This window comes from Cucumis melo, chromosome 9 (genome assembly GCF_025177605.1).
Source record: "Cucumis melo cultivar AY chromosome 9, USDA_Cmelo_AY_1.0, whole genome shotgun sequence".
Lineage (NCBI taxonomy): Eukaryota > Viridiplantae > Streptophyta > Magnoliopsida > Cucurbitales > Cucurbitaceae > Cucumis > Cucumis melo.
The window spans coordinates 11,041,915-11,054,597 of NC_066865.1; the positions used below are offsets into that span (position 1 = coordinate 11,041,915).

A 12,683-nucleotide genomic window follows, 5' to 3' on the forward strand; every position below is an offset into this window, starting at 1 on the left:
ATGTGGTCTCTTAATTTTAGTTGGAGGTCTAGTAGTAGAATCTCTTACTTGGAGATTAGCTCACAACAAAATTATCCTAACAGTCACGATCAAGCTTCCCAACAGTCAAGCCCTAAGCACAAATGAACCCAATAACTAAAATTAATAAATTAATTATTAATTGCCTAGGGTCCAATTCCAATTATCTCAACTTACCCAAAGTTGAAGATAATTCCAAATTTATCCTTGGTTTGAAAAAAATTCTTCAATTCAACCCCCAATTGACTTATCATGAAAATAATTCGATTAAATCCATAATTAAATTATTTAAGGTTTAAAATTGATCTTTGTTGGGAAACAACCAAAACCCAGACAAAACTTACCAAAAATAGGTGAGAAAAGGACCAAAAATTGGCTTGGCGGCTCAAACGACTTGAAAAATAGGGGAAACAGCTAGGCGGCTCAGCTATAAGGTAGAAACGCGGCTCGGGTAGTGGCTCACACGCGTAGGGCGACTCGCACGCACAAGGGTGGCTCGGCTGGGGTTGCGTGCGACTCGGATCCACACGGGTGGTTGGCACGGGCGGACTCACACGGGTCGGATTGAAGGCGAACCGACTCGGGTTGCACGGATCGATGGCGGACGAAGGAAATCGGCTAAAGACGGCGGCTGACGATCGACGACAGCTTTCAGACGAAGGGGCACGGCAGTTCGGATGGATGATGGCGCTTGGGTTCACACAGACGGCTCGACTTACAGAAGTGGCACGCAACGACTGCACGACAGTGGTGGCGGCTTGCGGCAGAGGACAGTGACCGGCGAGAAGGTGGCTATCAATGGCAGCGGCGGATCTTGTATTTAGGATTTGAAAAGTTTGGGATTAGGGTTTTGGGGTGTGATGAAGAAGATGAATTAATGGAGCATGTAGAATGAGGGTCTATTTATAATAATAATAATATCATTATTATTATTCCTTTTCCTTTTCCAAATATCTCTCTCTTCATTTAAAACCCATCAAATCTCCCTTTTTAAACCAATGATTCCACCAACCACATCGATCTTTCTCCAAATAAAATATCGTAATTATCTTTTACTAAATAATAATTATATTTTCCATTATATAATTATTATTTTAAATTTATTTCTATCTCTCCACAAAATATCTTTCTCCAAAACAAATATCCTTACATAACCATATTATCTACATAATATAATTATTCCAACTTCAAAGTTAATTAATTACATAATCACATATATAATTTATCAAATTTCTCCCAAATACAAATCTCATTAAACAAACAACTTTAATCAAAATTCCATTAGCACCCAAATTAATTCCAACACTAATTAAAATTAAACTTAAGATAATTAAAATAAATTATCTTAACTTGGGGCATTACAATCTTCCCTCCTTTGAAAAACTTTCATCCTCGAAAGTTTTAATCCTCGAACAGCTCAGGGTACTGGGCTCTCATGTCATCCTCTCTCTCCCAAGTGGCTTCTTCAACTCCGTGGTTTCGCCAAAAAACTTTGACGAGTGCAATTCCTCGATTACGGAGCATCTTGACCTCTTTTGCCAAAATCTCGACAAGTTGCTCCTCGTAGCTCAAGTTCTCATTAATTCGCAAAGGTTCAAAGTCAACTACATGCGTCGGATCTGCTACATACTTCCTCAGCATAGAGACATGGAACACATCATGAACTGCAGAAAACGATGGGGGTAACGCCAAGCGGTAAGCTACGGAGCCAATACGCTCAAGTATCTCAAATGGCCCTACGAAACGTGGATTTAGCTTCCCCTTCTTCTCGAACCTCAGAACACCCTTCATTAGGCTTCAGAAAAACCATGTCTCTCACATCAAACTTGAGATCTTTACGTCGTTCATCGACATAACTCTTCTGTCTGCTCTGTGCTGTCAACATACGAGCTCTAGTCTTCTGTATGGCTACGTTGGTAGTCTGAACTAACTCATGGCCTAACATTCTCTGCTCACCAACCTCGCCCCAACATACAGGAGATCTACAACACCTACCATACAGAGCCTCAAATGGTGTCATGCCAATGGTAGCTTGATAACTATTATTATAGGCGAACTCCATCAAATGCAAATGAGAGTCCCAACTCCCTGAAGTCCTTTCTAGAACTTCGATGTGAATTGGGCATCTTTGTCAGAAACGATAGATATAGGCACTCCATGTAGTCTCACTATCTCGGTCATATATAACTGACCCCACTTACTGGCAGTGTAAGTGGATTTCCTTGGGATAAACTGAGCTGATTTCGTGAATTATTTTGGTCCTCATTTTTATTGGTTAGGTTGTTCAATTATTTTGGTCTCCTATGTTTATTTTAAAATTTCCTAACACCTCTTATTTACTACTATTATTTTTCAATAATGAATTTTTGTTATCCCCAAGAATTCTGGGCTTTTGTTTAGTGTTTGAGTAATAGTTTAAGTCTCTTAGTTCCTCTTTAGTGGGTTAGTTTTCAACAATTTCAACATTGTCAATGGTCTCTAGACATTTAGTGGAGGTTTTGTCTGTAGTTTGACTTTGGATCTCACAGGTTAATTGTGACATTTGAGATGTAAAATTAGTTCATGTTTTATGTATTATGTTTTGATGTAGGAAAACACGAGGAATGGGAGCGGGTCGCAAGTTTGAAATCCCACTGTAGAAAACAAAGGTAGGCTGACAAAGCATACAAGAAATCCCATCTTGGAAACGAGTGGAAGAAGCCTTTTGCTAAATCTTCCCATACAAAAGGCACTGTTCTAGAAAAGATGTAAGATGATTTTATTTGTGTCGTGCTTTTCTTAGGCTTACTTTACAAAAACCTATTTAATTTGTTACATATTTTTATTTACATATTTTTTGAAGCTTTAATCTTTTGTCTAGTCTCGTTGTCGATTTCTTTGCTCAAATTTGTTACAGGTTCTAAGTAACATGTTTGCTCAAATTTGTTTCCTTATGTCTGCAATTTTGTGTTTGGAATTCTTGATTCTTGGGTTGTCGACTGCATTATGTCTTCAAAACACAGTGAAATGGCTTGTCTATTCTAAAATTGACCTTGAGATGAATATTTTTGGGTTGTTCAGTGTTATGACCCCATACTATAGTGAGGAGACTGTATTCTAAAACTGATCTTGAGATGGAAAATGAGGATGGTGTCTCCATCATATATTATTTGCAGAAAATCTATCCAGGTGACTGATATATGGAAACGACAAAAATATCTCTTGGTTCTTTTATAAGTGATTTTTGGGTGACTTATCTCACGAACATTTGCCTTCTTTCTAGATGAATGGAACAACTTCATGGAGTGACTCAATTGTAAAAAAGACAGTGAGATATGGGAAAATGAAGAAAACATATTACACCTTCCTCATTGGCAAATTTATTCCTCAAGTTGTTAAGCGTTGGGTGGAGAGGTATGAAAAAGATCCAAAAACTTCAATGGTCGAGCTCCCGGAAATGCTGTTTGAGGTAATTCAAAGTTTTTTTTTTTTATGGATCTAATTTGAGTGAGAATTTAGAAAGTGACCCTTTTTTTCAATGTTTTCTCTTTGAACCTTGGATAATGTAAGTGGGAGGATGATTTAGATCCCTTGAACCTGGGGATCATTGTATTTATGTCTGATTAACAATGAGACCATCCTCTTATAGATGCTGTATTGTAACTAAAGAAAGATTGTTGATTATTGAAATCTACAAACTTTCAGGCATGTGGAGCTAAATACCATATCAAAGGGTGACTTCCTGGAAGAGATTGATGTTGATGATGTTGTTGTTGCACTTGTTAATCTCCCTAAAAGAGTATCATAAACCTGCCTTTTAATCTTTATACACATTTTGTTTATATTAAACTCTCTTTTACCCTCTCGTAAAATCTTTATACCTCATGTAGAGTTCATTATAGTTTCTTAAATAATATTAATTTTATTGAATTGGTGGAGTGAGAAAAAATATTTATTTACATGGCCAACGTCGGTTTATAAAAAATGAACAATAATGCAACAATTAAATAAAAATAAATTTGTAAAAATGAACCCAAAACAAGGTTTTAATCTCGGTTTTAAACTTATATTATTGGGGATCTATAATGTCGGTTACAAACTGACATTGTTTGCCTCTTTCATGTCAGTTTTAAAACGACATCAAAGTCCAACCAACATTAAAGGGCTTCAATAACACTATCAAATATGTCGGTTGAAAACCAAATCGAAATTAAACGCCTTTAATGTTGGTTTTAAACCGACATTAAAGAGGCTTTTAATGTCGTTTTTAAATCGACAGCAAAGCCCAACTGACATTAAAAGTCTTTAATAACACTAGCAAATATGTTTGTTGCCAATCGACATTAAAGGCCAGATTTCATCTAGTGCCTCATGAATGATTATCGAAGGAAAATCATGGTTTTCGCATTTTCTTAACTTGAACTCTTATTTTCTTCTTTAATCGTTTCTCTAAGATTCATGACATCTAAATGAATATTAGCATCAAACATCCATGATAAATAATTATCACCAATGATATCAAGAACTAGAAATTCTAATTTGGTAAGACTTGTCACGGTAAAACCATAACAAAGAAATTTTGATAAGAAACCCCTGAGCATTGGATCTAAGAACCATGTTGAAGAACAAGACCCAAAGAACTCAACCTCAACAGCCCCAAAATCAATTTGATTTTCAACCCCTAAGATAAACTGGATTCAAGTTACTTAGGTGATCTAAGAAACCAAGGATTGAACAAAGTTTTGAAACTCTCATCAACCCTTGATCTTTGCACTCCACAAGCAAGACAGATAAATTCTCACCTGAATGCTCCAAAAATTTTGTGTATTCTATCACAAGAACACACAAGAACAAAATTCTATATTTTAGAATTTTCAGATTTCATTCATCCTAAATCTTATATTTGAAATGCAGAAATTACGACCCTATTTATACTAATGAAAATATTAAATGAAAGGTCACAACATTTAATTTTATACCTTTCAACTACTATAATACATAAAAACAAACATTAAATAAATACTTAATTCCTTAAACATTTATTTTTATGACTCTTGAGTTATCCAAATAACTTTCAACTTCTTCATTTGATACAATTTTTATTTCTTTAATTGTATCAAATTTACTTATATTAGAAATGTAATAAAAATGTTAAACATGCATTCTAAAACAATGTACTATCATATTATGCACCTGATACAAAATTATTCAACAAGACCAAGATATAATAGTTCAAAATATACATGTTAATGCACAATATTTAAAGTTAAACAAAAATTATATATATGCATATCATAACAAATTAACAACTATACACACCAATTAAATTATCAAGTAATGATCATTTAAAAAAGAAATATTAATTTTACAACATACTTATACATAACACGTTAAAGAAAATCAACAACATGTAGATCATAAAACAATTATAGAACTTATATTAATAGAAAATAGACAATTAAATTATAAACATAAATCATAAAAAAAACCCATAAACTATACAATGATCGTAAAAGAAATAAAATAAGAATCAAACCTAAACAATCATGCAAACCATAAACTTATTAGAGATCCTAAACATAAACAATCTCATGAATTATAAAGAAAGATGAACCAAACCGTTATCTTATTATGAACTGACAATTTATTTTCAACCGACAATAATTTTGTAAACATAGTATGTAAAATTACAACATGTCAATAGATATAAAATATTACATTCTCAAATATTTAAACCATGCATAATGTGTCATTGGAATATTTCATGCAATGTTCACAAAAAAAAAAATTATAGCCTACCTTTTGGAAATAATCAAATTGTAGAAAATTGTGCTCATAATATGTTACGAAATCAAAACAAAGAAATAACACAATGAAAAGAATAGAGAAGAGGGGAAGTAGATAACAATTGAACTCAATTATGGTGTATCTTATGAAAACACCAACATATCATAATATAAGTTACATTATAGAATTCAATGTGATAAATATTACATTATGAAATGAGAGTTATATGAAAAATGGTAACCTAAATGAAAAATGGTAACATAAGTACCTCTACCTTTATAATATATAATTATATTTCCAATACTCCGTGAAGTTGCTATTTATAATATATAATTATATTTCCAATACTCCGTGAAGTTGCTATTTTTGTTGCGGGAGTTGCAAAAAGCCCATCGGAGCTAAGAGAAGCCCAAGTATGATTCAAGTCATTGACGGGCTTTATGCCACTAGTCAGGAAGAATATGGGCCTAACAAAAAAAGCCCTGCAGTTTGAATACGATTTCAAAAACGCTCCCCCAGCGGAGAGGTCGAACTCCATACAAACCGATCCTTTCAAAAATCACTTTTTCCCTCTCACTCCTGCTCTCTCACAGTTCTTCGCAAACAACAATGGCGACTTCCACTGATTTCCCTTCTCTAAATCACTCTAGCCTCTGGATCCAGATGGTTCGAACCCAAATTATCTTTTATTAGAACACTTCCCTCATCGTTCCTCTCTTTTTCCCTTCCAGAAATGCCGTTCGGTGCCGACCATGGACAGGGAGGCTAACCTTCCGGCCCAGTTCGCACTTGACAAGAAACTCACCCGTCAGAGCAACCCCGAAACTACATCCTCTTCTTCCTCCTCCTCATCGCCGGGCTTCCTTCGACATGTTCAGGCCGCCTTCAAGCGCCATCGACCACTCGGTAACTATTTCTGTGTTTAATAATAATTTCATTTGTTTCAATAGGTGATAATTGGCTATGTTCTCTTAATTTGGTGCTACTGTAACAATAATTTTTTCTTCTCTATCATATATTATTTGCTTCTGTTAGGGGGAAACAGTAGCTATTTCCCAAATATTGTAAGGAAGCTCGAAAAATCATCTATTCTACTATTCAGTTTCGGGATTGCTCTATGGGATTAGCCAGGAATGCCTTGTTTCTCTTAGCTTTAAGAATATGCATCAACTCCTGAGGAAGAATTTGAATCTGTGTAGCTTCAAGAAATTTTGTATTAGATCTCAGGCAATGATTTTAGTTTAATGGCTGTTAGTCGATCCAAATTACTTTTATCACAATCACATTATAAGAAATTTCAGGTGTGACGCAATCGAATAGTATAAGACCCAGGCGCTTGCTAGTTCCTCAAAGAGGGGTGTCAAGGAACCCTCGTTCAGAAAGTGTTGAGGAGCCTGAAACGGAACTTTCATTGAGTCAAGATCATGTAGTGAAGGATTTGATTGAACAGACGAAGAGCACAATGACTATTATTGGAGAATCTCAAGATGAATCAATAACACGACCTTCCATTTCAGGCCTGATGACGAAAAGTTTTGATGGAAGTTCCGCACCAGATATCCACAGAGATGAACTTGTACGTGGTGCTGGTTGTCAATCAAGGAGCACATCATCCGCTTTAAATACCGGATCCCAGCAAGTTAATGGTCAGAAAATGGTTCGGTTTTCTGTTAAAACCAACAAGATATCTCAGGGTAAATACTGGTGTCTTCTATTTTCTTGTTCAGATATCCTACCCTCACTTCAATAATATTGGACAAGCACGTCTTGTGAAATTTCTAGCCTTTTTGAATTAGGCTCTTATGTTGTAATAGTTCACTTGTTTTGTACCAAGTTTGGGAATGCATGTCATTCAATTTCCACTTGTAGGGGCCCATGATCTAATGGCCAGTGGATTGGAAAACTTATCATCTCATATGGGTTCACTTGCGTTGTTGACAGAGATGGAATGGACAGCCGGCAACCAAGGAGAAGCATCTAGTGTAATCAATCATGATGAATCTAAACACGGAAGTTTTCCGAATCCAAACACAGAGTCTGATATGAAAAGCAATGGTGGGATTTCAATGATGGCACAAAGAACACCCGCTGTGGAAGATCAACTCAAGCGATTTGAAGATTTTTTGAATCAACCAATTAGTCAACCTTCATTTGGTCCACCTTGTCCTACCACCACGTCTGTTCACTCAAGTTCAGTGGCTATGCTTAATTCAACAACTTATTGCTCTCATTTGCATCATGAAAGTGGTGGTAAAATTTCTACTGAACCTTTGAGCGAGTTTAATGTGAATATTCAACATGAAGCTAAAAGAAGCGTGTTGCCAACATCTGGGATTTCTCCAAGGGACACTAGTGGTGAGGTCAAGAATGGGAAAGGCAATGATGCCATACATGCTCCGGGCCTTACTGCTAATACTGAAAAAGTTATAAGTCATTATGACATCTCTAAGGAGCACGGGGAACAGTTAGGAGGAGAAAGTGATATTTCCAAACACTCTTTCCAGCACATTGATAAGTCATATGAAGGAACATGTGCAATCGGGAATGGCATTGATACAAAATCGAAGGCACAAGTACCCAAAAAGTCAGTTTCTGATGTGAATTTGAATCCCTCTGGTTCAGATAAACTAGACAAAGTGGCAAGTGGGAAGAGTGCTTCAACAAATCGTAAAAGGAATTATGATCCAGACATGTTTTTTAAGGTTAATGGAAAACTGTATCAAAGACTTGGCAAGATAGGCAGTGGAGGAAGCAGTGAGGTTCACAAAGTTATCTCATCAGATTGCACGATATATGCACTTAAAAAAATTAAACTTAAAGGTCGTGACTATGCCACTGCTTATGGGTTCTGTCAGGAGATTGTGTATTTAAATAAGTTGAAAGGGAAGAACAACATTATACAACTTGTAGATTATGAGGTATGTATCTTCATCTTGATATCTTTTATGCATGTCTTTGCATTCTTATTTACATCTCTTAGTTTTCAATGTTTGAGTGTTGATCATTTTACTATCTCAGTGGATGCTCAGTCTTTCGAGCCATGAGTAGAACCATAGAAGACACTTTATTTTTTTCCTCTTATAGCATCTAATAGTGAAAGTACCTTAGAATATTTTTCGTTTTTAGTTTTAATTTTTAAAAACTAGATGTGTTTTGCTAAAATCTTTTCTTGTTTAGCTTTCAAGTTTCAACAACACTTTCGAAATCTTGGTTAAACTGGAAACAAAAACGGAATTTTGAAGTCCCCATTTGGATTGGAATAAAAAAACTCTTCCTTCTGTATGTTCGGAGAAGGTTACTAAGTTGAGTAGAGGGACGTGTTGAAGGGAGCAAAAGTACTGAAATGAAAGATATGGCTAAGTTCATTCATTTATCATTGTTTTTTAAGCCCCTTGTGCTAGGGTATGTAAGCTGATGGTCGTAACCATGGGATCTCCAAAGTGTATCAAACTTTAGAGCCTATTGGCTTAGCTTGTAATCTTTTTGTTTTTGAAAATTGAATCTGTTTTCTCACATTTTTTACAATTCTTTGCATGTTTCTTGGGTAGAAGAAGAGTTGAAATTTTTAGCCAAATTCTAATCTTACATTTTTTAGTTTACGAAGTTCATTTTGGTTTTTGAAAACATGGGAAAAAAGTAGTCAACAAAATAAGAAATTTTAGGAGTTGTTTGGTGAGCTAGAATGTAATCAGAATTACTAAGAATCCAAAGGGTGTTGGTATGCGTGAGGAATTGAGAGTAGAACGGAAATAAGATCATGAAATATGAAAATGGTGGAAAAGAGGGTTAGTTTGAAAATTGTGGGAACAAAATGAGCTTTCTATCATAGATCGAGTCTAAAACGCTCAATCATAACATGAATTTTGTATTATATTACACTACAAATCCATTACATTACGAGCGTCCAAATGCTTCCTTTGAGGTGGTAGAGTTGTTTGTAGGCTTAATTTTCAAAAACTAAATGGGGCAAAAAATTCTCGTTTTTGGTTTTTAAAACATGAAAATGCATTTAACAACTTTTTTGGTAAACTAGATTAGAAACAAAAAAAATTTAGTAAACACCCGCCCCATAAAAACTAGAAAACTAACCAAAATGTCTTCAAATGGAATCGATGTTTGATCAATTTCTGTGCCTCAACTGCGATATATTTATCAGTCATTCATGTTTATTGACTTCATAATTACCTAAGAATCTATCTTTTATTAGGTAACAGATAGGACTTTACTTCAGGAAGTGCTGAATGGCTCCACGAATAATAAAGATGCTAGGGTTAAGGATGACGGATATATATACATGGTGCTAGAATATGGTGAAATTGATTTGGCTCACATGCTCTCACAGAAATGGAAGGAAATTGATGGCACCAATCAGATAATAGATGAAAATTGGCTTCGATTCTATTGGCAGGTGATCCCCTCTTCCCCTTTTGGATCTAGCAAAGCAATAATCGCACGTGTATTAACGTTTGTTATTATTTTTATTTCCCCACAGCATTTACGAACAGTTTTTCTTCCTAGATAATGGTTTCCATTTGGCAGTTAATTTGCACCTTCTTCATGATGTATGACATCTGTTGAGTCATATTTGTACCCTTGTTCAGAAAATTGTTTTACTACTGTACTCAGAATGGGAGTAACATTCTTTTTTCCTTGGGAAAATAAAATAAAAAGTTTTTCGAAGCTCCATAAATTACATGAATGTACAGTTAATATTTAGTGGTGGGAAATAAAAAGGATTGACACGTCATGCTGTGGTAGAGGTTCAATCATCCATGTTCTTTTGCTCGGCTTATTATTCCCTATACCTCCACAGACAAACCAGATTTTCAAATCAAGCATGGGAGGTTCTAAAGCTCAATAATTTGAATTCATTGTGACTAAGCGCGTACCGTAGGTTGTAGACTTGTAGTTATAAATTTTGTTTGTTATGAGATTTCATGCATGTGCTTGTTTTGATTGGGCTCGCAATTAAAGAATCCTCATTGTAGCTGTATGTAACCTCGTTTTGGAGAAATTATTTACTGCTGCATATTTTTTGCCACTTAACAAGGCTGCATTAGTTTCCATCATTTACAACATTTATGCGTTCTCCTTGTAGATTAATTATTTCATTGAAAATGTTTTTATACGTTGCAGCAAATTCTTCAAGCTGTAAACACCATACACGAAGAACGCATTGTTCACTCTGATTTGAAGCCAGCAAATTTTCTTCTTGTCAAAGGCTCCTTAAAACTAATTGACTTTGGAATTGCAAAAGCCATAATGAGTGATACAACCAACATCCAAAGAGATTCACAGGTGAATATCGTTTAATGCCCTCCCTTGCTCTTTTGTTTACACATGGCTGATGTAACTAACTCGTTAACATTTCTAGGTGTATCACTTTTTGTTGCGTTCATTGTTATTGATTAGATAAATAAAAAACGGTTACAACAAAACTACATCCTCGTTCTCTTTGGATTTTGAATTTTTTCCGTATCACAGGTGGGCACGCTGAGTTACATGTCACCCGAGGCATTTATGTGCAATGAGAAAGATGCAAATGGAAACACCATCAAGTGTGGTCGACCATCTGATATTTGGTCCCTTGGCTGCATTCTTTATCAAATGGTTTATGGAAGGACCCCCTTCTCTGAGTATAAGACATTCTGGGCCAAGTTCAAAGTCATTACAGATCCAAATCATGAGATTAAATATGAACCCGTTAGCAACCATTGGCTTCTCGATCTTATGAAGAAGTGCCTCGCATGGGACCGCAATGAGAGGTGGAGAATTCCTGAGTTACTTCAACATCCTTTTCTTGTACCGCCAGTGTTCCCACACCTATCCGTATCTCAAGAGCAGAGTTCCAAACTTCTGCAACTTATTGCTGAATCTTGTGAAAACGACCACGAAGCTTCGTCACATCTGCTTCCCAAGCTTCGACAACTGCTCCTCAACTCTGTCCAGCCGATGACATCTCTGTTAATAACTTCTAAAGATTATCAAAGTGAGCTGTTTTCCCAAACGTCAAAGGACTATTTTCTGCTCCACAAAAGTCTGGCTACGCAGAAAGATGAAAAGTGAAAAGTCCTAATTTTGTTTCTCATTCATTGAATGATTGATTTCAAGCTTTCTTCGGCATGAAAATTCTGGATTTGACTTTTCCGTAGCTGATGAATGATGATTGATAGAATATGAGGCTACTCCTTGGTAGATGCTGGGTTTTGCCTCTCCAAGTCGGGCGCGTTAGAGCATCAAATTTTCCTATTCGAAGCTGGATGATCAATTTCAACACCTGTAATGTTTGCCAAAAGTGTACAATATATATGCAATAACTGTGGTCTGGGCTTTGAGATTGTAAATTTGTTTGTAGTTTTGTTCGAGCGCTTGCTATGTATGTTTCTTCCCAGATTGATTCAACACATAAAGAAACCATGCATTAGGCAAATCCCAACTGTTAGTGCAACAGAATTCCATATATTTGTATAATTTTTACGTAGGAGACTTGACTCATCTGTGTTCAAAATTGAGGGTGCTTCCTTTCAACTTTCGCCTTGTTCTTGATTCTTGATCTAATGATGATTTTGTTTTATATGTTTACAAAACCACCTATGATAAAAACATAACGAACTTACATATGTCAAAGAAAAGAAATTATCTGGTTCGTTTCAGCTGGAAATAATGAGATCTTAAAGAATTGAAAACCACCATCTGCTTAGGCATGCATATCTAACCCAAAACTAGAAGATATTTCGAGGAGTGTTCACTTTTTTATGATAGCTAAAACTAGTATATATTTTTTAGTTTATATGGTGAAATTGATTGAAGATGATCATAATTTGTTGATAATTTGATCAACTTCAGAATCAAAATATTTTGTAGTTTATAAAAGATTTGCATTGCATGATCTATGACTA

General features: G+C 35.4%; 1 protein-coding gene and 1 long non-coding RNA gene across 3 annotated transcripts; both read left to right on the plus strand.

Moving 5' to 3' along the window:
- Nucleotides 1–2,519: 2,519 nt before the first annotated feature.
- Nucleotides 2,520–3,466, plus strand: LOC103503400 (uncharacterized). Its single transcript, XR_001764706.2, has 2 exons — nucleotides 2,520–2,765; nucleotides 3,281–3,466. It is a non-coding gene; the product is annotated as an uncharacterized LOC103503400 (long non-coding RNA).
- A 2,850-nt stretch (nucleotides 3,467–6,316) lies between these two features.
- LOC103503401 (serine/threonine-protein kinase MPS1) lies at nucleotides 6,317–12,312 on the plus strand. Of its 2 annotated transcripts, none has more exons than XM_008467583.3 (6): nucleotides 6,317–6,690; nucleotides 7,086–7,478; nucleotides 7,726–8,702; nucleotides 9,992–10,192; nucleotides 10,921–11,082; nucleotides 11,269–12,312. In XM_008467583.3, exons 1-6 carry the CDS (start codon nucleotides 6,537–6,539, stop codon nucleotides 11,848–11,850), a joined length of 2,469 nt encoding a protein of 822 aa, XP_008465805.1. In that variant the 5' UTR covers nucleotides 6,317–6,536; the 3' UTR covers nucleotides 11,851–12,312. The 2 variants fall into 2 exon arrangements, with proteins under 2 accessions (XP_008465805.1, XP_008465806.1); XM_008467584.3 differs by having other exon boundaries at nucleotides 7,302–7,478.
- The last annotated feature ends 371 nt before the right edge of the window (nucleotides 12,313–12,683 follow it).